Below are 27938 nucleotides of genomic sequence, written 5' to 3'. Positions count from 1 at the left end.
TGTCAATGCCCCCGCGACGCGATTCTGTGTGTCTTGGTGTCATGGAGCGTTGAGTTCGGAATGCCTTATGTTCAAGTATCACAGGCGCCAGGAGTGTAGGTAATACTAAAACACAGTAAAGAATTAGGAAGTCATGAGCTTGTGTAGTCATCAGTTCGGTTTGTAATATAATTTGCTCAATTATAAGTTTGCATCATTTAATCAGTAGTGGCTGTGTTTAATACCTGGCTCACACAATCGAAAATTTAACTACAGGCAGGCTCTCATGAGGGGGCAGTAGCTGGTTCCAGCACCCCAGTGCGAGTGAGCCTGTGTGTGAGCGAATGCGTGCGCCTGCAAGTGAGTCTACGTGTGAGAGCAGGTGTGTGCATGAAGGTATGAGTCCAAATGTGAGTGCACCTGATCATGACTGTGCACATCAAGTGTATGTGAGAGTGTGTGTGTGTGTGCGCGGCGCAGGGGGAAGGAAGGGAGGGGTTTCTGCATACCCAGCAGAGGCGAGGGTCTGTGCATGGCCGTCTGGCCAGGGTTGAGCCTCCTGTCCTCTCTGCCCACCTCCCTCATGTTCCTGTCCATTTGCTGCCTATCCGCCAGCCCCAGCAGGTTTCCTCTGGGCTGTTCCACCCCTTATTCCTCCCTTGACTTCCTTCTCTGCAGCCACAGGCCCTCCTCTCTATTCTGCTGCCCCAGTCATATTCAGGCTCCATTGGGTCCTGCCTGGGCCATGGCATGGGCTTTCGATGGGCTCTGGACCTCTGCCCTCCAGGTCATGCCCTCTCTTCCAGAACTGCCAAATGAATTTTTGAAAATCAAACCCTTTCTTCCACCCTGTGCTTTGTCTACACTGCCCTCTGTGCTCTGCCCTGCCTTGGAGTCATGCTTCCTCTGCATGGCACCCTGGGACCTAATCTGTCTGCACCAAGAGGGCCCTGGCGGGGCCATCTGTGCCCCCACTGCCCCCTGACTCTAGCTCAGCGCCTTGCCCAGCACTCTCTGAGCAGAGCCTCCTGCCCTCCTGCCTGGCACCGCCCACATTTTGCTCTGGGGCCAGACAGTTGTTCCTGCGACAGGTGTTTCTGTGCCCTTCCCTCTTGCTTCGGGGGCAGCAGTCCACCATAGCCTGGCCCCATCTGGCCTAGGGAGCTGTGAGGCTCTGTGCATGGTGCCAGCGTCCGGGCAGAGCTGGGTCCTTCTGCAGAGGCGGCATTTGGAGGCCCCTGGAGCCGGATGGTGGCGTCCATGGGCCCCTGGCTGTACTTCCCTCCTGGCTCTGGTTGGCGCTGCTTCTTCAAAGGCAAGTTCCAAAGGAAACAAATTAAATCTGAGTAAATATCAGAGAGTAATTATGTAAATTAAATAAGTAAGTAAAAGAGCATTTATCATAAGGTCAACAGAGAGCCCTGAAGACTGAGGCTTCCTGCGCTGGGGTTGGTGGGGAGGGGGGGAGTTGGGTGAAGGTGGGGGTGGGTGTCACCAGACAGGTGGGCTCCTCGTGCCCAGCCTTCCCCACACTTGGACTTTGCCCCAGTGCTTTGTGTTTGTCATCCCTTTGCTCCCCACGACAGTACCACATCGGAGTTGTCGTCCTGCCCATTTTACAGAGGGTGCACCTGAGGCTCCGAGAGCCGAGGAGACAGATCCAAGTCATGGATGGGTCTGTCTCCTGATGTCGGACCCCAGGGCCCATCTCCTTCTCCTGTGTGGGAGCCACAGCCCTGCCTTGAAAAGGCCCCCCCAAGAGAGGTATAGAGGCTGCTCAGGCCATGGGGCTCTAGCCAGGAAGGGCACTCAGATGCACACTGGGGCTCTGGACTAACTCCAGGGCTGACTCTGCCACCCCTTGGTCCTTCCTGTGCCCCAGAGATGTGGCATGGAGTGGGCAGGAGGGCTGGAGTTGGTGTAGCTGGGGCCACAGGCCCTGGTCTCAGTTGACCTGCAGGCCTTCCTGCTCTTCCTACTGCTTTCTGGCCAGTCTCAAGAATGTCATGATGGCCACTCTCCTTGGGGACACACAAGGCCACGTGCCTGTCCCGGCCACACAGAGCCATCAACAGGCCCTGCAGGTGGGCTGTTAGGTTCTGTGAGGCCTTTGACCCTGTTGTCCTTTTGGCCCGGAGTACTTTTCCCTCTCTTGTCAACACAGAAAAGTCCACTGGCATCCTGCAGTTCAGCCTCTGTGTTGGACTCTCTGAAGGTTTGCTGGAGGCCCTTCATCCCCCAGACAACAGTCGAGGCAAAGTGGCTCCTTCGTTGGGACTTTCCATGGGTCCTAGCTCATCTTTGAGCATCACTAGTCTGATTCCATTGAGCTCCTTGTCTTCTCCACTTCTCTAGCCTTCACAGTGGGCATGGCAAGGTGTGGGCACCAGACTCAAGCTTGGAGAAAGCCTGAGAGAGCGAGGTGCATGTGGGGACCAGCCCCACAGCCCTGTCACAGGGAGGTGGGAGGCTGCTGCTGGTCCTGGTTGAGGCTGCTGAATAAATGAAGATGCCGCGTTTCACTGTGTAATGCTGGTTATTAATACTGATTGCAGATTAACAGCGGGTATGTCATGCATCCCATTTTCACTTCTTGCCCTTCTTAAAAGCTAGACCCTGGCACCTGACCAGCATGCTGTGTGGTCTCTCTGAAGCTCTATGTGCCTTGGGTGGCTGTTCTGTAGGCCTGGCTGGGGTTGGGGGAGGCTCTGGCCTCTCCCAGTAGGTCCCATGACCTGGTGTGGCACAGAGAAGACAGCCTCTGACAGTAAATGAATCTGGAATTGAATCTCAGCCCTGTTCTGAGCCTAGAACTTATCTGTGAAATGGGCACAAGCTGGTGAAGCATGTGTCAGGCACCCAGCCCAGCATCTGCACAAAGCTGGGGGCACTGCTCTGCCTCCTTCTCATCCCTCTCCAAGCATCTCTGACTGCTTGGTGTATGTCAGGAGAGAGGCCTGGATTTGAACCCTAGTCTTCCCTCTGACTGGCTGGATGACATCAGGGCCTCATGGTGATCAAGAGACAATACACGCAGGATGTTTAGTGTTGTGCCTGGCACCAAGTTCGATCCTAATCGGCACGTGCTGTTACGTCATCTTTGTTGCATGCGGCAGCCATCCCGCCACACCGTGGCAGGACTTTTCTCTGTGGCCTTAACCCTAGGTCAACATTTGGAAGTAAAATTTCCTAGATTTGCTTTGGGATCCTACTTAAATTGGAGAGAAGTCCAGGAAAATATCCAGAACTTTCTCAAAGCCCCGATGTAGGCTGTTCCTTTTGTGGGCCGTGTGGTGTTGCTGGAGGGACCCAACTTCCCTGGCTTCAGTTTTCTCATCTATGAAATGGGATAGTTACGCCTTCCTTACAGGCTGTGGAGGAGAAAAGACACGAAGCATCTAAGTGTCCAGTGGCTCTGGGAAAGGGAGTTATTGCTCTGGGCCTGTCTCTCAGGTCCTAGGGACCTGAAGATATGGAGCGGCCTATTGAGGCTGGCAGCCAGTCTGTTGAGGGCCTTGTGCTCAGCCCTCTGTGGATATGTCCCGTGGGGTTTTGCTTCCCTCCAATGCACCTGTTGGCTCCAGAAAGAAGCCTGTTGAGAAATGCCTTACCCTGAAAAAGTGCAGGACTTTGCAAACCAGCCCTACAAATCTTTAAGGAGAACTGCTAAAATCCATAGCAAATACCTTGTAAGTAAAAAGTGACAGGAACATCAAACTTTATTTGTGAAAATTCTAAGAATGATTAGCTTATTACGGATTCTTTAAAAATATGACCTCACTCAGCTGATGGAAGGGGATTGCAAATCAAAGGGACTATTTACTACAGGGGGAATAAGGGACCTGCCAGATTATAAAAAAATACTGAAGGAGCCAGAGATTTGAAACATGAAAGACAGTAGCAGATCAGCACCAACAGAATTTTATCCACATACTGGAACTGAACTTGGAGCAGAAGTTGGTGAAGAATTATTTTATAAACCCATTTTCATCATAACATGTGTAAAATGCAAATTTTGATCATTATGCAAATTAGTTACTTGGTGTAATTTACTTAATTCAAAGCACTTAATGCAGCGTGGTATGTTTTTTCCAAAGTGCCAGAGTAGATGTTTATTTTAAATTGTTTTTAATCTCGATCTTCCAGCCTGATTATTTAAAATGTTTTTCCCTTATATTTGTTTTTCAAATGGGAAGGAACAGAGCTTGGTGAGAAATGGGTGCTGCCCTCCGTTGCTGGGGCCCAGGCGAGAGGTGTGGGTAGGGCTCGCTCATGGACCCCTGTGTCTGCAATTCCACGTGTGTGCACACGCCCCATGGATAAGCTCTCCAGGATTTATCCAGAACACCCATTCCCCTTTCTGGCGTCTGCTGTTGGATGGCTTCCTGGCTGGTTCTGAAACCTGTTGGAGCTGAAGGCTCTTCGATATCACGGGCCCCTCTCATGGGCAGAAATTTGATCTCTTTCTCAGAGAACGCTCACTGGCAGACCTTTTCCTTCAGCCATTTGACAACTTTGGAATTACCGCAGAAGGGAGAGCTGAGCCTTTCAGCTCTCCTTTATGCCGTCCAAATGGCGCCTCCCTTCTTGATGAGTCTCTAGGGCAGGAGGGATGATTTGTTCATTTGGGAACCCTTTTGGGGGCATTCCTGGTGCTGATGAGGCGGTTGGAAGGCAGCAGACAGCCACTGCATATCTGTGTTGCACGTACCCACAGTAATGCACGCCCCTTACCCGAGGACCTTGGTGCTCCTATGAGGAGGGTGGGGTTGGCTCTGTTCTACAGATGAAGACATAGGTTCAGGGAGGGGCTGCTGGAGCTTGCCTGGCTAGTGTGTGGTGGGATTGGAACCCAGACCTGTGCTTATTCTGTGTTCCTGGGGGAGTGTAGCCAATGGGGCTGCTTCTCTGTGTCTGTCCCCAAGCTGTACCTGGGATCCAGTCTGGAGCGGGTGTTGTATTATTATTCAGGTGTGGCGAGGCCAACAAATGCCAATGACAGCTGTTGAAAGGGAGATCACAGTTCCCTGGAGGTGGTGGCACACTGTGCCATGGGGGTCACCAAGGGCAGCACCTGGGGTGCTCAGGAGGCAGAGGGAGAAGGGGAGCTGTGGGCAGGAGCCCCTCATAGGACTTCCATAGGAAAAGAAGGGTGAGATGGAGTAAAGGGGTTTAGGATTAGCACATTTGAGTAAGTTCAGCAGACTCTGGGGCACAGGGCTGTCTCTGGTCTTCTGGTACCTGGTTCTGGGGTGACTAGAGCACCCAAAGTGTGAGAACCTGATGGAGGAGGTGTTGGGTTTGGGCTGTGGAGGGGCAGGTTTGCACATGGAAGGTTGGATTCCTACCCCTAGGGATTGGCTCACCCTGCAAGGGGTGGTCCCTCTGGGGTCAGCAAGGCCCTGGGTGTCACAGCATCAGAATACAGAAAATAAAAGTCATGTTTAATATAGGAAGCTGTGCATTTTGGGGGGCTTGGGGATGAGAGGTCACTCTGGAGGACTCCTGGGGCCAGATAGGCTATGACTGGTGTCTGGGCCCTTGAGATTGTGACCAGGAGGAGGGGTGGGGTGGGGAGGGTCTGCATCCCACACAAGACCCTCAGCAAGAAGGCAGGGAGTGGTGGCATTGTGCTGCTGAGGACTGTGGGACGCCATGTGACTGTCTTCCTGCTCCCTGAAAGCTGGCCCCTGCCTGGGCCCTGGGGGTGTCTGCTGTCAGGGACATCATCACCCCATGATGGGGACAGACCTGCTGCTTCCTGTTCTACTGAGAGCTGGCTGGGTGTGCCACCTCCACTTCCTCCCTTTGCTGAACTCTTGAGGGCCTGCTTTGTGCCTGCCTGACTCCCATGGAGATTTTTTTTTTTAAAATCACACCTACATAGATCGACTGCAATGAATTAATTCATCCATGAAATGCAGTCTGCAAACGGAACACATTCTGGCATGTCGTCGGAGATGCTCAGTAAATGGAGGAGGGGAGCCACGTTCTGCTTCTGGCTCAGTCTTAGCTGCAGGACTGAGTGCTTCTTGAGGACGGGGCTGTGAAGTGTTATAATGCTGTTGCTCCGGTGACCAGCTCTGGCCTGGCCTAGAACGGCACTCAGGAAATATTTGAGGATGGAAGAAAGACAGGATGAAAAGGAAGGATGCAAGGAGGGAGGGAGGGGAGGGAAGGAAAAGAGGGGGGAGGGATGTAAGGAGAGAGGGAGGGAGGAGGGATGGAAGGAAAGAGAGAAAAGGGATGGATGGCTGGAGAGAGGGAGGGATGGAGGGAGGAAGGCAGGCAGGCAGGCAGGAAATGCGTAACTGGGCAGCTGGGGGAGGCCCCCAGTGGATTTGGAGGGAAGGGAAGGGGTATTACTTCTCACTGGAGCCACAGCCAGTAGATCTTTGTGATCTTTTCTCTTGGAAACATTGGATGCTCCCTCACCTGAAGTCCCGGTCTCCATTACAGCCATTTCTGTAGCTCTTCTGTGCCTGAGACAAAGATGGCGGGTGGCATTTTGGGTTGGTAGTGGGGAGAGGGAGGGACAATGAATGAGGAGAGGAGCCTGGGCAGGGGTCTTGGGAGTGAACTTAGGATAAACTATATCTTAGAAGAAATTTGAAATGTCTATTTGGGGGCCAGATAAGAAAGAAGTTTTTAAAAAAGTCCCTAGAATCAAAGTTGTGTCTCAGCTTACGGAAAATTTGCCAGTAATCCCTAAACACTTCTAGCTGTGAACTTCTCCTGGGTGTGAGTTAGCAGCCTTATACGTATATGTGTATTACAGATGGTAAGATAGTCTTCGTAAGTACTCTCAGTGCTTGGACCTTTCTCGGAAATTGAAAATAGTAGGGGAAGCAATTTGAAATGTGTTCTTTCGTTTCAATTACTTTTCACAAAGAAAGTATTTAAAATACCCATGACTATTCTGGTTTTTTTTTTTTTCCTTTTTTTTCTTTCAGGAGTAGTGGGATAGCCACAGGTATAGCCTTAGATTTTGAAAAAAAAACTTTTGCGGATTTCAATTCCTTGCCTGGAACGGCCCTGCTTCCATCAAATACATGACAATGCGCAGTTGCTGAAGTCATGTTGGGTTTCAGGCGGACTCTCACTTCGTTGGTTAGGTTTGATTTCACACACTTTTGCTGTCCCTGACCCTGTGCTAGGCACTGAGCCTGGGGATTGGAGAGAGGAACGAGGAAAGACCTAGTTCCCGCTTCCCATGTCTGTGAATTTTGAAACCCTGAGAGGGCTTGAAGGGAGGTGTGACTTCAGCTGGGTCTTGATGTGGGGGTGGGGCTGTGTAAATTTCAGATTGGGAGCATCCAGGTAGAGGTTATGCACTTTTGGGTATGTGTGTGGGGTATGAGTGTTTGTGGCGTGGTGTGTGTGCATTTGTGTGTACGTGGGTTGTATATGTGGTACATACATGCGTGCTTGTGTGTGTGCGTGCGTGTGTGTGTGGGGGGGGGATGTCCGGGGAGGGTCAAAGAGCTACTTCTCCTTCTGGAATTCAGGTGCATGGTTTCTGGTGGTGGTGATGGCAAGAGTAGGTGCTGGAGATACAAAAGCAAAATAGACAAAGCTCTTAGGGCCAGATAGCCCCTTATGTATGGGCTAAGATGTATGAAGTTTATTTATGTATGATAATAAAGTCTCTAGAAGGTATCTAGTTTGTTTGTGATTGATTGATGTTTTTGAGGATGTTCATGTCTTGGCAACTTTAAAATAGACTTGTGTTATTTATGGAAAGTTTTAGAGGAGGGCTCTATTGTGAACAGATGAACTTAGAAGCCATCCTGGCAGAAGGCATTAGAGGGGAGGACCCCAGAGTCAGGGGGACCTCAGGGGAAGCTGTGACAGAAGTCCCAGTGAGGCACTGATGGTGCCTGAACCTGGGAGGGGGTCGTGGAGATGAGCTAGGGTCAGTGTTGATGTTCTTCCTGCCTGACTGACCATTGGGCCATGCCAGAGGGGAGCCCAGGAGTAGCTGGGAATGGGACAGGAGTGTGTGTGTTTGCGGGGCAGAGGAGGATGAGAGTAAGGGGGACTGGGGAACAGGAGCAGAAGGAACACATACTGTCTGGAGGCTCAGGGAGGAGAGACCTTCGAGGACCGGTGGTCTTGGGCTGGGTATGCCAGAGAACTCATGAAGAATGAAGAGAGAGGAGGACCCCTATTTGTTGATGACTTTGGCATGAGTTTTAGAGCAGCATGGTGTGGGTGGCCGTGGGCGGAGAGGTGAGTGGTGAGGAAGTGCCATAGGGTGCTTGGGCCTTGAGTGCTTGGGCCTTGAGTTAGGAAGCTGGTCTACTGGGGGTGGAGGTCCAGGGCTCGGGAACCTGGGACCTGTGTCCTTCCCTCCTCCACTTGTGCTAGGCACTCCCTGGTACCCATGGACTCCAGCTTCCTTCCCTCACAGCTCCACAGTTCAGGCTGCTTGGTCTTTGCTATTCCTGGTCCCCATCATGGGGGTGAGTGAGGTCTTCTTCCTTTGGTGTCACGGATGCCTCATTCTGGAACTTTCTACGTGCCATTTCTTCTGTCTTCTGTGTTCTTCTCTGAGAGGTTTCTAGAGCTGACTTCTTCCCATGGACACTCCTCACAAAGGTTTTTCCCACCCCTACCTTCTGCAGGTTCCTCTAGCCCAACATCTTTTCTTCAGAGCTCTTATCACTGTTGGAAATGCTCTATGTAGCATGGTGTTTATTTGTTCTGTTCTGTTCTCCAACTCCTGAAATGGAAGTTCTGTGACAGTAGGAGCACCATAGGCTCAGTCATTCTCAGTTCCCAGAACCTTGGAGAGGGACCAACACAGAGAAAGCTCTCAGTGAATATAGGAGAGAAGAAGGAAGGAATAATAAGGCTTTGTTAGGTTCGGGTGTTAGATTTCTGGAAAACAGATCCCTTGAGGGCTCAGAGGGTGGACCAGGGAAGCTGAGGCCTGTGCTGGGTACCATCATATCACATTGCCCATGTTCCCTGAACTGCTGCTTTTCTCTGGGGAGCAGGATATCTCTCCTGGGAGCCTCTCCCTGTCCCCAAGTATGACTAATGCCCTTTTCCGTGGCTCATGCCTCCCCTTGCAGCCTTGGAGAGCTGTGGGCCATTTGTCTCCTCCTGCTCTTCCTGGGTTGGGGCTGGGGATGTGATGCCATCAGCTCCTTTCCCAGTGGGATTGGGTCTGGTTGGGGGAGCTGCACCAGCAGGGGTGCCTCGGCTGGGTTACTAGGATGCACAAGATGCTTGTAGAGGAGGGCTTGGGCCAAGGCCCAGAATTCCATGGGGGCCAAGGGGCTGCTGGGGTGCCCATTCTGCTGCCCATGGGAGTAGCGTCAGCTCTGTCCCTAGTCTACCTTCTTGGAGAAATCTTTCTTCCTGGGGAGTGGCAATAGATAGCTGGATTTCTTGAGGGAGAAGGGGGTAAAGGTCGTTGCAAGCCCCATCACTTCTCTTTTGTTGGAGAAGTGGTCTTCCTGGGCCCATTCCTGGGGAATGCCAGGAGGGCTGCAAAGTTAGCATGAGCTCTTCACTGTTACTCTGCCTCCAGCCCACCCCGTGCAGCCAAATAAGAGCTTTGGAGGCTGAGAGCTGACCTTTTCAGCTCAGTGGAAGCCGGCGGTTGTAGCCAGGGCCCGGTCCCTTGGGAGCAATGCCTTCAGACCGTATTGCTCCCTCCAGGTGTGGGGAGCCAGCTGCTGATAGGGAGCTTAAACTCTCTCTGATGGCTCAGTCCCATCAGGGGCTTCCCAGACCAGAAGGGAGAGACAGAGCAGCTACTAGGATGGGGGGAGCTCTGATGGCTTGTGTTCTCCGTGTGTGCCTGTTTGTGTATTGTGGGTCCCAGGCAGTGACCTGCATGCCATGGCGCCTCCTTTCCCCTGGGAAAGTAAGACCATCCTATTTTAGGCAGGGCGACCTCAGGGAGGGGACCTCAGGGGACTTCTCCCCCAGTTTGGGAGGACCGCCATGCCAGCAGGATGTGTGAGATCCCTGGAGCCGGTCAGACTCAGGCAGCGAGGGGCCAGTCACAGAGTGACACGGGAGTCCTCCGTGTGCACGTGTTTGGGGGAAGGCACAGCAAGCATGCCCCTGCAGACGTGGCTCATCTCGGCCACTTTAGGGACTCGTGATGTTCTTGTGAGGTGCCTGAAGAGAAGTAGGAGCTTGTAGATGTCCCCTTCATGCCTGTTCCAGTCAGCTCTCACCGTCCTGTCAGCCGTGCTCAGATCTGGGTCAGATCAAAGCCGCAGGGCAATGAGGACCGTGGGTGTCTGCGTGAAGGGACGGGGCCTCACTGGCCACCAGTGACCTTGCCCAAACTGGCTCCTGCTCAGGCCCACGTGGGCGGTGCCATGGGGGAGCTGTGTGTGGGGCTCCTTGTGTGCGAGGCCCAGAGACCCAACCTCCTAGTAGCTCATGGGGATGGGGAGGGCACCGTGGTGAGAGCCCTGAGCAACCTTCGAGGGATGGCAAATGCATGACCAAGATTCAGTCCCATGGCACCGGTATTCAAGTGCAGCCCTGACCTCAGCCAGCTTCACCCATTGGCGACCTGGCCCATGGCACACAGACGTTTTCCCAGAGCTGCTTGCCTGGCAGCTCACAGGGGTCTCTGTGGCTCTGCCTACAGAGTCAGACAGGAAAAGGTCCCAGGTACAGAACAGCAGGACAGGCTTTCTCCACCAAGCCCCCACCTGGCTCTCCCTCCCCTGAAGCTGCAAAGTAGGTCCTGCCCATAACACCAGAGGCTCCCCCGACACAGGCCCCTGACTGTCAACACCCCTCGGATTCCCAGAGAGGCTCTGCCGTCCCCACAGCCTGCTCGGGCCCCTAGAGACCTGTTACCCCAAAGCCTTGAAAGATTGGAGAGGTTCTTCAGAGCTTTCTAGCCAAACAGAGGGAACAGCAGAGCAGACATGCATGGATGGCTTGGGGGACAGAAGTGCGACAGGGGGAGGGGACCCCCAACTAAAGCAACTCAGAGCTGGTGTCAACCCCCTCTCCCGAGCACAGCACAACTCACACCTGCCAGTAATACGCTTGAACATCTCAGCGCCAAGCAGACACCCATGCCCAGCAGCCCCTCCTCTGTTGGGCTTGCAGCAGCTTTCCATCTGTGCCCAGGATGGCCTCCCCCTCGATCTGGGCTCCCTAGTACAGCAGCCACTAGCCACATATGGCTGTTTACATTTAAACTTCAATTCATCAAAATTAAATAAAATGACACCTCCGTTTCTCACTCACACTAGTCACATTTTAGGTACCCAGCCACCACATCTGGCTAGTGACTATCATACTGGGCAGGTGTACATCATGTATGATGGATCCTTGCAGAAAGTTCAAGTGCCTGGTACTGCCTGAGAAGCTGTTAACCAGTGTGGTGTGAATGGTTTTCCCAAATATGGGGGATTAGCTGCCTTCAGGTCCCTTGTAATAGCCTCCCTACTCCCATGCCTCTTGCCGTGTCCCTTTGAAGACCGTTTGAGCTCCTGCTCTGGGACACGTGACCTCCTTTGACCTACGAGATGGTTGTGACTTGGTGTCAGCAGAGATCTGAGTAGATGTCTGTGCATTCTGCCCCCACCATGGGAACATTCCTGGGCTGGCCTGCCAGAGGGACGTGGACACGTGTGGACCATCAGGCAGGCCTCCAGTCATATGTCAGCTGCCTCCAGGGGCACGGGTGAGCCTAGAACAGAACTGCCAGTTGATCTACAGACTCAACAAATAATAAATGACTATTGGTCTAGGTCGTTAAGTCTGGGGTCGGTTTGTTCCTCAGCAATGATCGACAGAGTGAGCTTATCAGACGCCTGTATCTTGTATACCTTATGACTGTTTCCGTGAAAAAACAGGGCTTCTGTCTTAAAAATAGCCCCATATGGGAGTGCCTGGGTCACTCAGTTGAGTGTCCGACTCTTGACTTCAGCTCAGGTCGTGACCTCAGGGTCGTGAGATCCATCCCCACATCAGGCTCCACGCTGGGCATGGAAAGTTTGATGCCCAGTTTACAGATGAGCAAATGGAGGCACAGAGTGGTTGGAAGATTTGCCCAAGTGTTTAAGGAACCATCCTAAATTCTGAGTGTTGGAATCCACAGCTAGCGCTCAAAGCATATTCTACAACTTCCCCCGGTGGGAAACAGGCCCCCTGCATGTTTTCCCCCAGCACTCCAGTGCTGCCGTGCCCTCTGCTCTCCTCCCTCGCACTGTGTTTGGTTTTCCTTGACCGCTCTTGTTATGTCCAGCTGGGACTAGACTTACTGGTGAGCCTGCCATCCTGGCGAGGTGGGCAGCTGAGGGCCCACTACAGCAGTGTGCGCGGTGCCTGGAACACTCAGGAAGTGTATGGAATGGGCATGAAATGAAAGTCTGGGAGAGAAATGGGTTGGCAAAAGCAGTCTGGTTGAAATAACAGCGTTTACTGTGAATTTGATTTTGGGGGACTGGATGGGCCAGGGCATGCCTGTGGCAGCCCATGGGCTGGGAGAGAGCAGCTTGTGTGGCATGGGCAGGCCCAAAGTATCCTTGAAAGAGGGCTACTTGGTACAAGTGTGTCTTTGGGAGCTGGAATACACATATGGGCAGATGAAGGAAACATCCCAGACTTTGATAACATGGCCTCTGGGTTGAGACTTTGGGTAGAAAGTAACAGAAATCCTGCTCCAGTTGGCTCAGGCAGGAAAGGGCATTCTTTGGCTCATAGAAAAATCCAAGAGAAGCCAGACTTACAAATGCACTGAGGCTTCACTGACGTCACTGAAACCAGGTGTCACTTTCATACCTGCTTGCCTCAGAGTTGGCTCCAGTCTTGGGGAGGTCTCCCTTTGGAGCAGACAGATGGCTCATGCAGGGCTGAGAGAAGATTTGGGCCCTCGTTAAAAATAAAATGAAAAAAAGTCAGCATCTTGATGCTCACAGAGTGGGCTTGCATTAATATGTGGTAGAGCTGGGCCCCGAGCACCTTCTGAATGCTCATTCCCTATAAATTATTCAAGCTCCCCTGCTCCCTTCTTGCCTTACATCCTGACCGCTTAGTGACACAGAGGAAAAAGAAGGACTCTCTCCCAAGTGCTCCTCCAGAGTCTGAGGATGGTGGTCAGTGGACCATCTTGGACCATGTTCTCACCCCTGAACCAGTCAGGGTGTGAAGTTCAGGTTGGATTTGGGCCGTCACCCCAGCAGGAAAGAGAGTGAAAGAGGGTTCCATCTGGGGAAATCAGGCCGCTGGAGGTCCCAAGCCTCAGGGCTGAGGTGTGAGGGCGAGGTTTCAGTCATGGGATTGGATCTGGGCCAAGGTTGGATTGGAGTCATGGGATTGGAGCAGGGCCACTGGTAGCTCACCTGCTAGGCCCTGAGCACAGAGGAAGGTGCAGGGAACTGGGTCCAGGGTCAGGGACCACCACCGCAGAGAGCCTCGAGGACAGTTGTCAGAAGTTTCATTCTCATTGGGTGGAAGCAGTGGGGAGAGAAAGAGAGGTCATCACAAAGGGCTTCCTGGCCACAGGAACTGTTGGAACAAAGGGCATATTCCTCATGGTGGGAAACTCTTTGCCTGGGGCTGGACGCTGCCACCAAATAGATGTGTTGATGTTTTCCCACTTCTGTTCAGGGGTCACTGAGGCAGATGTGTGCCCTGGCTTATGGCAGTGGCCCGTAGCTAGTGGGGGGCGTTGGGGTTAGATCCTTCCTGCTTAAAGATCCTTCTTTCCTCCCCTTTCTCTGCTGCTCAGATATCCGTGGGCTCCAAAGCTTTCTGGATCAGGCCTCGCGGCTGGGCCTTGATGTCTCTTTACAAAAGGTGGACAAGAACATTAGCCACGTGTTCACCAGCCTCTTCACCACCATGAAGACGGAGGAGCTGAACCGCTACCGAGACACGCTACGCCGCGCCATCCTCCTGCTCAGCCCACAGGGGGCTCACTCCTTCATCAACGAGGTAGGTGGTGGGGCCTGGGCCGCAGGAGGCTCTGCCCAGGGTGCCACGGTGGACCACAGGTGCCGTCCGTTCATGCATGGCCAAAATGGGTGTGGGGACTCCTAGGTGCTGGGTGTTTGGCACAAGCCAGAAAGAGTTAGATCCCGAGTACAGCTTGGCACCTAGCTGGTCCCCAGCAGGTTACCCCAGGCCTACCTGGACAGTGAGGGGCTGGGAGCAGCTGGCAGGAAGCCTATTTATAGGTGACTGCCAGAGATTTTGGAGGCCAAACTTGGGCTGTTGTTTCTTTGTTTTGTTGTTTTTTGTTGTTCTAAATTTCCCCTCTTTGTTGGCAGGTGTAAGCCTCTAGGGATAAAGTGAATTTTTCAGGTTTCTGCAGAGGTGGGCAGCTCTGCCTTTGGTATTTGCTAGCACCTGGGGAGGTGTCGGTTGCACGTTAGCAAATGATACTTGGTGCACAGGCTGATGTTTTTGGTACCTAAGCTAACCAGTGATTTTTTTTTTTTTAATGCCTTTTTAAGGGTTAGGGCCTCCCAAGGAAGACAGGGCCCATCAGTTTAACAAAGAATTTAGTAACAAAGAATTTAGAATTTAGTAATTTAGTTGAGAATAGACAACTAGAAATACGTTCTGAGCTGGCTTATGCTGGCAGCCCTGATGGTCTGATGGCAGGACGGTGACGAGCTGGAGTTGGCAGGTCCCTCTCTGGCCTGGGTTGGTTTTCGTGGGGGAGTCCGGGGGAGGGGGTGTGTGCTGGGGGCGTGGTGAGCCTGGGAGCAGGGGTGGCCCAATGCGGTTTGCGATTTCCTCTCCAACCCCAGTCACCTACTTGACTTTCTCTGATTGAAAGGAAAATGAAGAGAAAGGCAGAATTATACTAATTCCATTTGATGTACTTTGGTTGCTTATTCCGCTTTCTCCTCTAATTAATTATTACTCAAAATGCTACCTTATATATCAGGAACCAGCACGAAGCCCACTGCTGGGGAACTTAAAATTCGGAACGCTTAATTTGGCACATTGGCTGGCAGTCCTGCGGCCCTTGGCTAATCAGGCCCAGGCTCACGCCGGTGGTCAGCCAGCCTGTGATGTCCTGTCGGCACTCGGCATTTTCTCTGGAACACGTTTCCCTGTAGGAAGTGATTCAGGCCAGTAATGGGCAGCCTAGGATTAGCAGCACTAATGTGTCCGGCTTTCTCAGAATGTCCCCAGCAGCGTGTGCGCCAGTGTCTGCTCATGGGAAGGCTTTTCTCCTTGCTAAATTCCCTGGGCCGGGGCCGGCCCCAGTGATGGTGTCTGCTAATCTGGTCGCCGGCCTTCTCCATCTCTCTTCTTGCCCGTTCCTTGCCTCCTGTCCTTGCTTCCTTTCTGCCTTGCTGCTGTCCCAGCGTGAAGCTTCGGAGTGGGAAGAATATTGGCTTTGGAGTTCGACAGATTTGGGGGCAAGTCCAGGTTCCTCCACTTCCTGTTGCTGTGACCTTGGCTGCTTTGCCTCCCCTGTGTGACCTCAGCTTCTTCATCTGTAAAGGAGGGAGGAAGGAGGCAAGAGGCCAGATGAAGCCTGTGGTACATAGCTTCTCGGGAAACATCTGTTCTCTTCCACTTACATATTCATTGTTTCCCTTCTAGATGAATTCAGCCCATGCTCTGTTTCTAGGCCCTGCAAGGATTTAACACGTAAACAAGACTGGCCTAAAGATACTATTTCCAAGTGGTTCATTATGCAAACTCCTGCAGTGTTGGAAATACTTGGCTTGGCTTGGGCCTGGAGCCTTCTTGATCCCCGTCCCCCGCCCCCTGCCTTGCTGGGTTGCTGCGGGCAACCTGGGAGTGGCCACTGTTTTTTTTTTTTTTTTTCTTTTAAAGATATTATTTATTTATTTGACAGAGATCGCAAGTAGGCAGAGAGGCAGGCAGAGAAGGAGGAGGAAGCAGGCTCCCTGCTGAGCAGAGAGCCCGATGTGGGGCTCGATCCCAGGACCCTGAGATCATGACTTGAGCCGAAGGCAGTGGCTTAACCCACTGAGCCGCCTAGACGCCCCGGGAGTGGCCACTCTCAGTGTTGGGCAAGAGTGGCAAGCCCCTGGGAGGGGTGGCCAGAGACTATAGGGGAGGACGGCACCTGGGCTTTGTGCCCTCAGCTCTAGCTGGTCAGAGTCCTGGTGTTTGATTTCCTGTCGGGGTGGGTGGCTGGGTGGCGGGGTGTGTCATGTCCTGGGTACCCAGTGTGGGTGTTTTGTGTGCTTTCACACTTTGCACACAAGGCAGCTAAAGTCGAGGAAGTTCCCTCTTGCTTCAGGTCCCGTGGGTAGCCACCAGGGGGACTCAGCAGGAGTTAAGTCCAGACGTGACCCACTCCAGAGTCTCCGGCTGCCATGTTGCTGTGCTGATGATGGTGGTGGGCAGATGGGGTGTGCTACCTTCACGCGGCAGGACATGGTTCAGCAGCCTCCGTCCACAGGCTGGCAGAGGTATTCAGGGCGCTTATGCTCCAAGAATTTTAGTGTATGTACTAAACAGGGTATGGGAGGGGTTTCTGGACTCTGGCAAGCTGTGGGATCTGGATGGCTGGATAGCCCAGGAGGTCCCCCGGGAGGGACCTGGGCACGCCATCCCAGCACAAAAGCTTCATCCACTGCCTGGAGGTACTGCCTGGGCTTTACCAGCAGAATGACCCAACCTCTCCTTTTTTGGGACAAGGACAGAGGGTGTGCACAAGGCTGATCCACTGCCAGGACATGTCCTGAATTTTATGAAACTCAAAACACTGTTTTGGGCCAGCGAATGGCCTCAGAGCCCTACTGCTACTGATGACAGGTGGCTTTGGTACCCAATCAGGACTGCGTGTGTGAGCTGCGTTGGGAGTGGGGTACATTCTTCCCCCCGCTGTAACTTCTCCCTTGCCCACCCAGAAAGCCCAGCTGATGGGAGGAGGGAGGAAGACGGTGCTGCTGCTCAAATCTCGTACACGTTGCCACATGGGAATCTGTTGGCAAGACTGGCACTTTCACTCTCTTTAGTGACAAGTTCTGGATGGCACAGACTTGGCTACCTGGGAAGTGCCAGGTGTCCCCATGCTACACTGGGGCTGCTTCTCTGTCCAGTGTCCAGGATGCGTGCACTCACTGTGGGGACTCAGCCCGGGGGCCCCTGCACTACCAGCCTCTCTGGGATCTCTCTTGATGGGGGGCCATCCTGCCTGAGGGTTTGGGGAGTCTGGCCTTGGTGGTGGGTGGGTGGCAGGGGTGAAAGCAGGCTGAGGCACTGGGTGGGGTGGGGCGTGGGCTCAGATAATATGTCCTTCTACAGGATCCCCTCACCTTCCACAGTTCAGTCTCCAATCCACAATCCCTGCCCTGAGATCATTTCATCCTAGTCTAAACAACCACCACATATGTGCGTTATCTCTAAAAGACTCCCCTTGGGGAGACTGGGCTCAGGGGTGACAGCATGCTGGTCCTGGACTGGGAGCCCACCGTGGGGTGGCCTCGGGCACAGGTGAGGGCACAGGACATAGAGAATCCTTCCTCCAGCCGGGCCTCCTGTGCTCTGGGCTTGGCAGTAGAGGTCCAAGTAAGGGTAGGTAGTGCTCTCTAATCATCCCAACCAGGAAGTGAGTTGAACACATTCTATCCGCAGCTGGGCCTGGTTTGTTTCCAGATCACTGCTAGGTGGCGCATCAGTAGGCGATGATATGCACTATGACGCCCTCCTCATGTAGCTTGTCAGCTTGAATCACTGGACAGGGGAGCTAGGGCTAGGGGTGTGTGCTGTCCTCACTCCAGGGCTGTGGGAGTCGTGAGAGGGGAAGAGGGACAGAGGCTTTGCCTGGGAATCCTGTCTGTGGCCGTTGGAACCTTCCCCCTCTGCTCCCAGGTTTCTTCTTCCATTTTACCAGTATTTAATGAGCCCCAATGGTGTGCCAGATTCTGTGTGGGACACTGAGGCTATTGTCCCTGTTCACGTGGGGCTCCCAGCTTAATGGGGAGGATGGACATGTAAACAAACCCCTTTGCCTGTCAGAACAGAGTGTGGACCAGGTTCTGGGAGAGTGCCAAGGGTGGAGCAGTGCCTCTGGCCAGGGAGAAATGGGGGTGGCCAGAGGGTCAGGGATGCTTCCAGGAGTGGGTGACACTGGGGCTGGGTCTACAGGAATGAACTTCATTAACCCCATGGCCAAGGCGGGGGCTGGGAGAAGGGGTCTGGAGAATATTCAGGGACTCTTGTGTTGCCACAGTGGGTGTCCCGGGTGGGGAGTGGCTGGGGCTCAGGCTGTGGTATCAGCAGGAAGCGGTCCCTAATCCACGGTGGAGAGTCTGACCTTCAGGATCAGTTTGTTCTTGGGGCCCCTTTTGGGGTCGTTGAAGCTAAGAAGCTCACTGAGCGCTCTGTATGGCCCCAGTGCTGAGGGTTATGTATGTCTTACTGTTCTTTCTCCTTCAGGCCAGATTTGATGGAGAGACCTCCAGTGCACACTCAGTTTTGGCCCCGGGTGTCATCTCTTCTTCCTGGAGCAGATTCCCTCCATCTGTCCATCATCTGTCCATATGTCCTTCTGTAAGTCCATGCATCCATCCGTTGATCTGTCCTTCCATCCATCTATCCATCCTCCCACCTAAACACCCATCTGTTTAGGACAGATTGGGTGTCTACTATAGACCAGGAACCATATCTTGATATGGTTGGGGACACAGAGGTGGTGTCCCCTCCTGGAGACCTGACAAGATGTGAAATATTGTGGCTACACATCATGACCCTCATCCTGCTGGGCATTCCCAGTGGCTGGCTGAACGGGCACGCCCCAGGTCTCTCATCCATGAGGACTCCTCTGGGCTTGGGGTGGGGGGTGCTCCAGGACTCTCACTTGTCATTTCAGTGCCCCTGTCTCTATTCAGACTTAGGCTTCCCTCTTTCCTTTTTGTATCCTCTTTGTTTCCTCCTGTCCCTTCCCTCTCTCTCTTTTGTTTTGCTGGAAAGAGTAGAAAACTTAACTATTTGAAACACTTAGGTACTTGATGGAGAAGAGTTGCCACTCCTTGTTCCCAGTTCCCGAGGCAGACAGAGCAGCCTGCTGGGGCCCAGAAACCGTGCACCATCAGGGCACCCTTGGATATTGGGCAGCGTGTCTGTCCCACGGGAAAGTGAGCGCCTCGTGGACAGGGACTGGATGCGTCCACCTTTGTATCCTCCAAGAGCAGCACAAGGCTGGCCTACGATGGCTGCTGAGGGAAAAAAGGCAAGGAAATTTGTATTTCTTCCCTCCGATAGAAAGAGCTCGAAGCTAGGTTTTCTCATGTGTGCCTTGATTGCCTTTTAGCTTGTCTTCAAGTGGTTGGTCAGCTTGTCAGCAAGGGCCTTAGCCTTAAAACATCTGCCTTTAGCAAGGCTTGAGTTTGTGTAAGAACCCTGCCTTTGGCCTGAGTGGGCCAGCAAAAGAATGGCTGCTCCTGTGGCTGAGGACATGCCCAGGCCCAGCTTTGGTACAGTATAGGGGAGAGCAGTGTGTAGAGAGGTGAGTGTCTTGGGAGAGGATTGATGATAAACAGCAGTGTAGGCCGGTGTGGGAGACTGGACATGTGCACACACACATACACACACACATGCACACAGGTTGATACAGTGATACTGCTGGACAGCCACACAAGCTGATACAAACACACCCTCAGATGAGCACAGTCTAATAGGAGCAACCTCCCTCCCTTGTGCCCCCCCCCCACTGTGCAGATCTAGACATAACTATGCACACACACACACATACACGCACACCAGGATAAAGGCACTGCTAGTATCAAAGCAGCTGGGGAAGGCATTGCAATGTTGGGCATGGCTGTTACCACGTGATGGTCGCAGCAGGTGACCATTACCTTTGTAGTTAGACGGGTCTCCGTGATCTCTTTATGGCAGCAAGAAGGATGGGAGAAAAAATAGTGAGGGGAACAGCTTAGGGATAGGACAGCTCCTCATTGCTCTGAGAGTGGGGTCCCCTTTCACCCAGATTGGGAGGAATAGGTGAATAGAAGGAACAGAGGTGGAAAGGGCCACTCACGCTATCCCTCCTCACCCCTGCCCAGACTGGTTTCCCAGGCAAGGAGTGTGGCTGGAGGCCAGTTCAGTCCTTACTGGGAGCACAACTTGGGTTAGTTCCTGGCTTCAAATCAATTGCTTCTCAGAGTTTGCTGCAGTGAGTGAGTTTCCTCCCGCAATTTGAATATAAAGACTTGCTTTTTAGTACATTTATTGCAAAGGAAGATTAAGTAATGTCAGTGTTCTGTTGTCCCACATGATATATGCAAATATTTCTTGCTCCAACATGGTAAATCTTCAGCAGGCGACTTTATCACTCAGAGCTAGGATAATTCTGTGCCATTTAAGTATCATTTACCAGAATATTTTAAATTACTAATTAATTATAGAAGATTAATTTTTAAATGTGGCCCTGCATTTGCATTTAATTATATCCTACTGTTTACAGATTTTAAAGCCTTAGTACTTCAGAAAATGTGCTAGGAGTCTGAGAAATTCATTTTTTCCCCTTAGAAATTCTTAGACATGAGCTCATGAGGAAGAGATATTATGTTGAGTTTGTTCTGGTAGGTTCAGAGCTCAAGGGATGCTCAAGGCAACCAAGACTTCAGGCCTGGCTGAGATGGGAAGGGAGCAGAGACTCTGTATGGCTACTGTCCCCTTCCTTCTCTGTCCTCATTGCCCTCAATCCTTGCAAATCCCCATGCATGCTGGGGAGGCCTTCATGGGTTCCTTCCCTGTGGGACATGCCACATTCTGAGCACACCTCCATTGCCCCTGTCATCTCTAGGTCTGCATCGTACCCAACACTTGTGTGGTGACTCTTTGTACTTCCCTCCCCATGGGACTTAGGAACGTGTGAGGGCAGGAGCTGGGACAGGTTCATCTTTGTGAATCTCCTTTTCAGAGCCTGTGGTTGATGGTTGGCACACGGGTGAATGAAGTGTGGAATCCCAGGAGCGTTGACCTCTGTTGTGCACACGCAAATGTTTTCTAGAAGGTGCGTCCCCCAGTGGGCAGACCAAATATATTCCTAGTGCTCTGGCCAAAGCAGGGGCACCTGAGTAAGCTGGTGTTTTGGAAGAACTTCATGTTTGATTTTTAATATTTCCAAGGAGCATGCAAGCCCACATCAAGCAAAAATGCTTGCCTGTGGCTGGGTCTTACTGGTGTTTGTTTTCTGGTTGAGGGCTGTTTCTATTTTGAGTTGACTTTTGAATCATGCCACCCATTCCTGGGGCTCAGGAAGGTCTTCCTCGGCTGCCTGGGAGGACTGTCTGCTCCTTCCTGGGGTCAAAGAGTGAGATCGTGAACCTAAAGCATGGGCCTGGAGACACCTGGTGTTCTTCCCTTCCTTCGTGGGCTGTTAAATAGCCAGCACAATGTCACTTCCTCCCTGTGGGCGCCTCTGTGGCTTATTAGCAGTAGGAAGCCAGCACCCTTGAGAAGTAGGCATTTACGGAGGGAAGCAGCCTGCGGCCGTGGAATGACTCAGTTACCCTTCTGCTCCCGGATCCCCGAGGGTTCTCAGGTTGTGGGGGCCTCCCCTGAGGTGGTGAGTCAGCCCATTTGTTGACTGAAGGGCTGAGCGGGTAGCCCAGCAGGGAAGCAGCAGCAGACTCTCCCCAGCGCTGCGGGAAGCCAGAGGAAGGCTGAGCTGCATCAAGAGAGGCAGAGGGGAGGCAGAGGTGAGGCAAGGTTATCCCAGTTGCGTGGATTCATCTCCCAGCAGCGATCTGTGCCGTACAGCCCACATCTATTGCCATCCTCTGCACACTCCCAAATGGGAGCTTCGGTCAGTGCCGGCAAGAACTTGGCCTCGGTCACCTGCCACTTGTGCCCAAGCTGCCAGGCAGCTGGGAGGAGAGAAGGCCTCTGCATCCGTGAGCTGGAGCAGTGTAACAAACCCTTCCGGAACTCGAAACTTGGTGTCGTGAAACAATGAGCCTTTGTTGTTACTCATCAGCCTCATAGTCAGCAGACCTGGGTACTATGCAACCGATCTCGTCTGAGCTTGCGGATGCCTCTGTGGTCAGATGACTGTGTGGCTGGAACCGGCTGGTTAGGAGAGTGGTTGGCTGGCTATAAGTTAGGGTGACAGGGTGACCAGGCTGCGGGTCTCTCATCGTCACACACGCTGGCCCACACTTACTCCTGTGAGAGCAGCAGAGTTCCAAGAAGGCAGATATGAGGGCTTTGGGCTACTCGAAGCCAGGGCTCAGACCCGGTGCATTGTTGCTTCTGTAGGTCTCTTGGCCTAAGCCAGCCAAGAGGTCAGCCCAGATTTAAGGGCAATGGGAGAGAGCTCCCGGGAAACCCCTCATGGGGGAAGTGCAAAGTCACTTTGCAAAGGGGGTGGTAGGTACACTACAGAGTGAGGACTTGGGGTCATTTTTGTAATCTGTCTGCCCCACCCCATTGTGCAGATGAGCTTCCTAGGAGCAAGCAGGTGTCCCCTGGCTCTGTGGGTGATGGGGAGCCACGCGTCTCCTTTCTCCTACTCTGTTTCAACCTGGCTCAACTTGGGGTGAAAGTGGTGAGGAAAGGATTGTGGACCAGAGGGAGAGATGGAACAGGCCTTTATTTATCAAGAATGCTTATGCTGGGGGGCACCTGGGTGGCTCAGTGGGTTAAGCCGCTGCCTTCGGCTCAGGTCATGATCTCAGGGTCCTGGGATCGAGTCCCACATCAGGCTCTCTGCTCAGCGGGGGGCCTGCTTCCCTCTTTCTCTCTGCCTGCTGCTCTGCCTACTTGTGATCTCTGTCTGTCAAGTAAATAAATAAAATCTTAAAAAAAAAAAAAGAATGCTTATGCTGACCCACTGATTTGCCTCATCTTTCCAATGCTGGGAAGGAGGGGCTATTACAGAGTGTTGGAACCCGGGGGTTTAGGGACCTGCTCATGCTCCCAGGTCTAGTGACACAGCTGGGATGTGAGTTCAGAACTTCCTGACTCACAGCCTGGCTCTGCTTCACTACATGGCTTTAGGAGGAGGGGAAGCTTGTTGTCTTGACAGATCAAGGGAAGCCCATTTTCCTCCTAGAACATGACAAACGGTGCATCTGATGGACTTTGCCATTGAGGAGCAGGTGGGATATCAGGAAGGTGGACTGGGCACCTTTTTAAAAAATTTTTAAATTTTTAATTTTTTAAAAGATTTTATTTATGTATTTGACACAGAGAGAGAGATCACAAGCAGGCAGAGAGGCAGGCAGAGAAAGAGGAGGAAGCAGGCTCCCTGCTGAGCAGAGAGCCCGATGCAGGGCTCGATTCCAGGACCCTGAGATCATGACCTGAGCTGAAGGCAGAAGCTTAGCCCACTGAGCCACCCAGGTGCCCCATGGACTGGGCACCTTTGAGAGAGCATCCCCTGGACTCCACGGTCCTGTCTCTGCCACCACACCTGCAGAGAGTGTGAGGGGACGCGCAGGCTGCTTCTAACTCCCTCCTCAGTAACCAGAAGAGCAGCTTCCATGCCCCAAGGTCACCAGAGAGCCTTAACCCTTCTGCTGGGTGGTCAGTGGGGCCAAGTTGCAGACAGACTGGGTCAGGTCCGATGTCCTCACCATGGAGCTTTTCTGAGTTTTGCTTCCCCATCTGTACGGTGGATTGAAAATGATACTTGACCCCCCAAGTTCCTCTAAGAATTAAGCATGGGAAATATTCTGGAGTACAGCTTTCCTCTTTTCTCTCCTTCCTAGGGCCAGCCATCCGAGGTCCCCAGTAACTGTTGTGTAGATAGGGAGACAGATAAGTCTTAGAAAATTTAAGGATATGGAGCACTTAGAGCAGCAAGAACAATGAAAAATCTTCTTGACTCCCGGCAAGGTCGACGTTCCAAATTTTGAAACACGCTGGTGGTTAACATTAGGGATTGTCGTCGTGACCTGCTGCTGGGTCAGCTCACCAAAGGGAGAAGTGGGCATGGTTGATGAACTATTAACAGGTGTGTCTAATGCTCATTTCTCCACTGTTTGCTGTGGCATCTCCGTCCCCACGGTGTGTTCCTTGTGTGTCTTCAGTGTCTGCGTCCATAAGTGACGTCAGGGTGAGAAAGCCAGGGACAAGGGCACGATTGCAGCCATGGAGATTGCAGAGAAAGAAGTTGCTGTGACAGAGCCGTGTGGAGGTGTGGAGAAAAGAACCAGATGGGAGTGGGTTGTCGAGGAAAACACACGTCGATGGAGCCCCAGCTCCGGCCACAAAGGCCTGGTGTGCTGACAGGTGTGGAGGGCAGAGATTGGATTCCCACCAGATGGCGGGACGGGAACCACTTTAATTTTGGCAACAAGGGATGGGGCAGAAGACCTGAGTGTGTCCTCTTTTTCGCCCTCCTCCTTCCCACACCGCACAGATTCATTTCCTTGCAGAGGGAATCTGAGCACTTCAGCCGCTTCGGTGGGGGCCATTCCTCAGGGGTGAGGGCTGCTGTCAGCACGGAGATGGGGGATTGCCTCTGGAACAGCAAGACACACAGCCCCCTGCTCACTGCTGGGACGTCCTTTTGAGCCTGTTTACTGGTCTGCAGACTGGGATAATACTCCTTTCCCTGAGGGTTGCGGTGGGGTTTAAATGAGATAAAGCCCCAGGGCTGTACTCTGTGAATGTGGCTTTGTTACGGCGTCTGTGGAGAGTGTCTGGCTGAGATCGTGGAACCAGCCTGGGCCGCTGCCAGGTCAAGGGCAGATGTGGTAATGGGTCTGAGGAGCTGTGCTTTGGCCAGCCCCGTGGGAAGGCACCTTGCGCGGTCTCTGTAGGAAAGTATAGCTTCCGGAGCCAGGTGAGGAAAACCGGGTGCAGGGTACACCCCAGGTGGTAGGGGATGGGGCTAGCAAAACGTGACAAGGTGCTCACGGCCCTCAGCCAGTGCAGCTGGGATTGAGGCCTGGCCTCTCATCCCAGCGCTCAGCGGGGGAGATGTCAGATTACGGGGTGGGGGTGGGGTGGGGAAGCAGGGGGACTCTCAGTGCCCCTCTCTCCCGCACAGGCTCCCTGTGCTGGCTGGGCACGTGCAGGTCCTGCCCAGGAGCAGGAAGGAGCGCCCAGGGCACCTCCCATCTGGGCTCTTGCTTGCCTGTCCAAGCATGCACAGTGGCTGGTGGCTTCTCAGGGCCGCTGGTGGCTGGGCTCACTGGAGGAGGAAGAGCTGTTGGTGCATTCTGCCTGCAAAGTTACTTTTGGAAAGAGAAACTCTCCTTTCACAGCCTGTCGGGTGGCAGCTCTCAGCAAGACACAACGAACGGGGCCCTCTCCCTGGACCCCTTGCACTGGGTTCTTTGGTAGGTAAAGACCCAGGCTCTGCTCTGAAAGAGCTACCAAGCTTAACTGGACTTGGGAAGAACTATGAGCAAGAGAACAAGGAGCCCAGCCACGAGCACCCAGTTGGAGACAACTCTGTGGCTAGCACGGCCCAGGGGGTGGGCAAGGGAGCAGTGTGTCTGCCGTTCTCTTGCTGCTCTGCAGCGGCCACATGGGTCCATCCAGTCCACGTAACTATGTGGACCACTCTTGGCTGTTGTGTAACCTGGGGCTTTAGAAGACAACCAGAGGATCAGATAAGAATGGCTAAAGCATCCCTTTGGAATGCTTGCCAGGTACAGCCAAGTCACAGATCGGAAGGCCCACGACATGCAGGCAGGGATAGTGCAGGGCAGAGCAGGTGGGCTGTGAAAAGGGCCAGCTGTATAGTAACTGTGGGTGCCTGGGGGGGCCCATCCTTCCCTGAAGGGCACAGTTAGGCAGGCCCCACTGAGCTTCCCGCGTGAAGGCCTGGTATGGCCAGTGCGTTCTGTGTCTCAGAAGGAGCCAGAAATCTGGACTTTTCTGTGAAATCTCTTCATTTTTAAGTGTTGGCAACTAATGACAGCAATTCTAAGCTCTCTGTTGGCCAGCTCTGCCTGGGGTGGGGCTGACACAGCTTGCAGACCGTTGAGTAGAAACATCTGATTTATGGCTTATATGCTGTCAACTTAAGCATATTAAATATGGGAATGGCACGAAGCGAGCCCCGTTCTCTTTTTCCAGGGTTTGCTCACTAGGTGCCAGCAATCATTCTTCGTGCAGTGTTCCTGTTTCTCTCCTGGATCCTCCAGGCCCCCCTTATTGTCCGTGCAGCCAGTGTTCTTATCCTTGCTGGTCGGTGCCAGGGTGTTGCTGAACTGCCTTAGCACCCTTCTTTGTATTTACAGGAAGGTCTTGGTCTTTAAGCATGTGGAGGTCAGTTTTCTAGACAGAGGGTCACCATTGAGTTTGGCCTGTGTCCTTCATGGGGCTCCACAGTGGTGCTGCTCATTCCTTGTCCCAGGGTGGGTAGCTCTCCGTTCAGGGGTGTTCTAGCTTTCCAGGGCTGCAGAGAGCTACTGAGTCTGATAAAGGGAACTGGACAATTTCTTAAAGGCCTGACTAATGCACTTGGTAATTCACTGAGCTCCTCTGCTGGGCCCTTTCTGAGCACTGGGGAAGCACCTGAGAGGTGAGGTTGGTCCCTTCTTGGATGTGAAATATGGTTTAGAAGAACAGGCAGTGAGCCTACAGCCCAAGGAAGTAAGTATCCGAGCCCAGCCCAGGCCATGCTTGCCTGGGACGCTGCCACCTACAGACTAGTGCCTGTCCAAGTCTCAGTTTGCACGTCTTCTAATGGAACAGATGTTCATTGAGGAGCCAATGTGAATCAGGCCCTATTCGGGGTACTGGGGACACCAAGTGGCTGAGACAGACAAGGTCCCTGACTTCAAGGAGTTGACATTCTGGTGGAGTCGGGGGTTGTCACTAAATTGATAAATGAATAACGTCCAAGTGATTGAGGTAGTGATAACCTCCTTGAAGAAAGCAAAGCAAAGTAAGAAGATATTGGTTTGGTGGGGATGTCATTTTAGATGTGGTCAGGGATGGTGTGCCCAGGTGTTTGCAGAGAGACCAGAAGAGCATGATGGAACCCATCAAGAAAGTTCTGGCTATAGAGCAATTTCAGAAGATGGAAAAGCATGTGCAAGCGTCTTGAGGGTGGAATGAGCTTGGCATGCTGGAGGATCCATGGGGGAGGAAGGGGTGCCTGATGCAGGGTGAGTCAGGGGAGAGTGGTGGGAAAGGAACGTGGGGAGGGACCTGAGGTCAGAGTCCAGAAGACCTCTTCAGCCACTGTAGGACTTTGTGGACTTGGTTTCAGTGTAATCTTTCCAGCAAGATCTGGAAAGGCACCGGGCTGAGGGTGTCCTCTCTGCCATTCTTTTGCTCTGACAGGAAGTAGCTCAGGGACATGGAAGGTCTAAGGAGATGGTAGATCATAGTTGTCAGGCCACAGGGAGCCGATGTTTGGGGAGCTGAGTAGGGCTACTCAGGGTGAGGTGCTCCTTCTGCACCCTCTTCTTGCTGGGGCCACAGGGAGGGCAGGGGGCCCTGGGTGCGTGGCCCCATTTGGAGCTCTCTGTTTGGTCCCCTGCTGTGGGAAATCAGGCAGGGCCGGGCTTCACATCTCACTCAGGGAGTTCTCAGGGATAAGCGCAGCCCCCTGGCAGCCCCCCATGGCGGCTTCCTGCTGGGTGCAAGCAGTCAGCCTAAAGACTTTGCATTTTATTAATGTGTGTGACAATGGGCCTGATAGCCTTGCTGCTCCAAGGACTCTCCTTCTGGAAGGGCTGAGAGGACACACACTTTACAGAACCATCTTTCCTCTGTTCTTCACCAGGGAATTCACGCGAGCAGCAGCAACAGCTAACCTGACCACGACTCACTTTTCTCAGATCCCTAGTGGGCGTCTGGCTGAGCCCAGTGCAGGCCTCGGCCCCTGTGGGCCTCCTTTCGTTTGCACGTGTGCCAATACGTAAACACATTTGGACTGCCGTATGTTTGTGTGCTGTGTGTGCCTATGACAGGGGACAGTTTGCTCATGTTTCCCAGCTTGTCCGCCTGCTTCCACAATGACGCTTTGGGGCTTGTGAGATGCCCCCTGCTACCAGTGCAGTGGGAGACAGTGAAGTGGAACTCCCCCTCCACCCATCCCACCC

At 53.0% G+C, this 27938-nt stretch overlaps 1 protein-coding gene across 2 annotated transcripts in view; it reads left to right on the top strand.

The window, feature by feature from the left end:
• The window catches only part of GRID1 (glutamate ionotropic receptor delta type subunit 1), a 705186-nt gene that overhangs the window by 209177 nt on the left and 468071 nt on the right, over nt 1-27938 (top strand). For both annotated transcript variants that reach the window (XM_046026168.1, XM_046026169.1), the window contains exon 4: nt 13706-13911. In XM_046026168.1, coding sequence (XP_045882124.1) covers nt 13706-13911 — 206 coding nt within the window. The remainder of the gene's footprint in view (nt 1-13705; nt 13912-27938) is intronic.

Source organism: Meles meles, chromosome 13 (genome assembly GCF_922984935.1).
Source record: "Meles meles chromosome 13, mMelMel3.1 paternal haplotype, whole genome shotgun sequence".
NCBI lineage: Eukaryota > Metazoa > Chordata > Mammalia > Carnivora > Mustelidae > Meles > Meles meles.
Note: the sequence above shows the minus strand (reverse complement) of the source record. Positions and strands in the feature narration are given on the sequence as shown.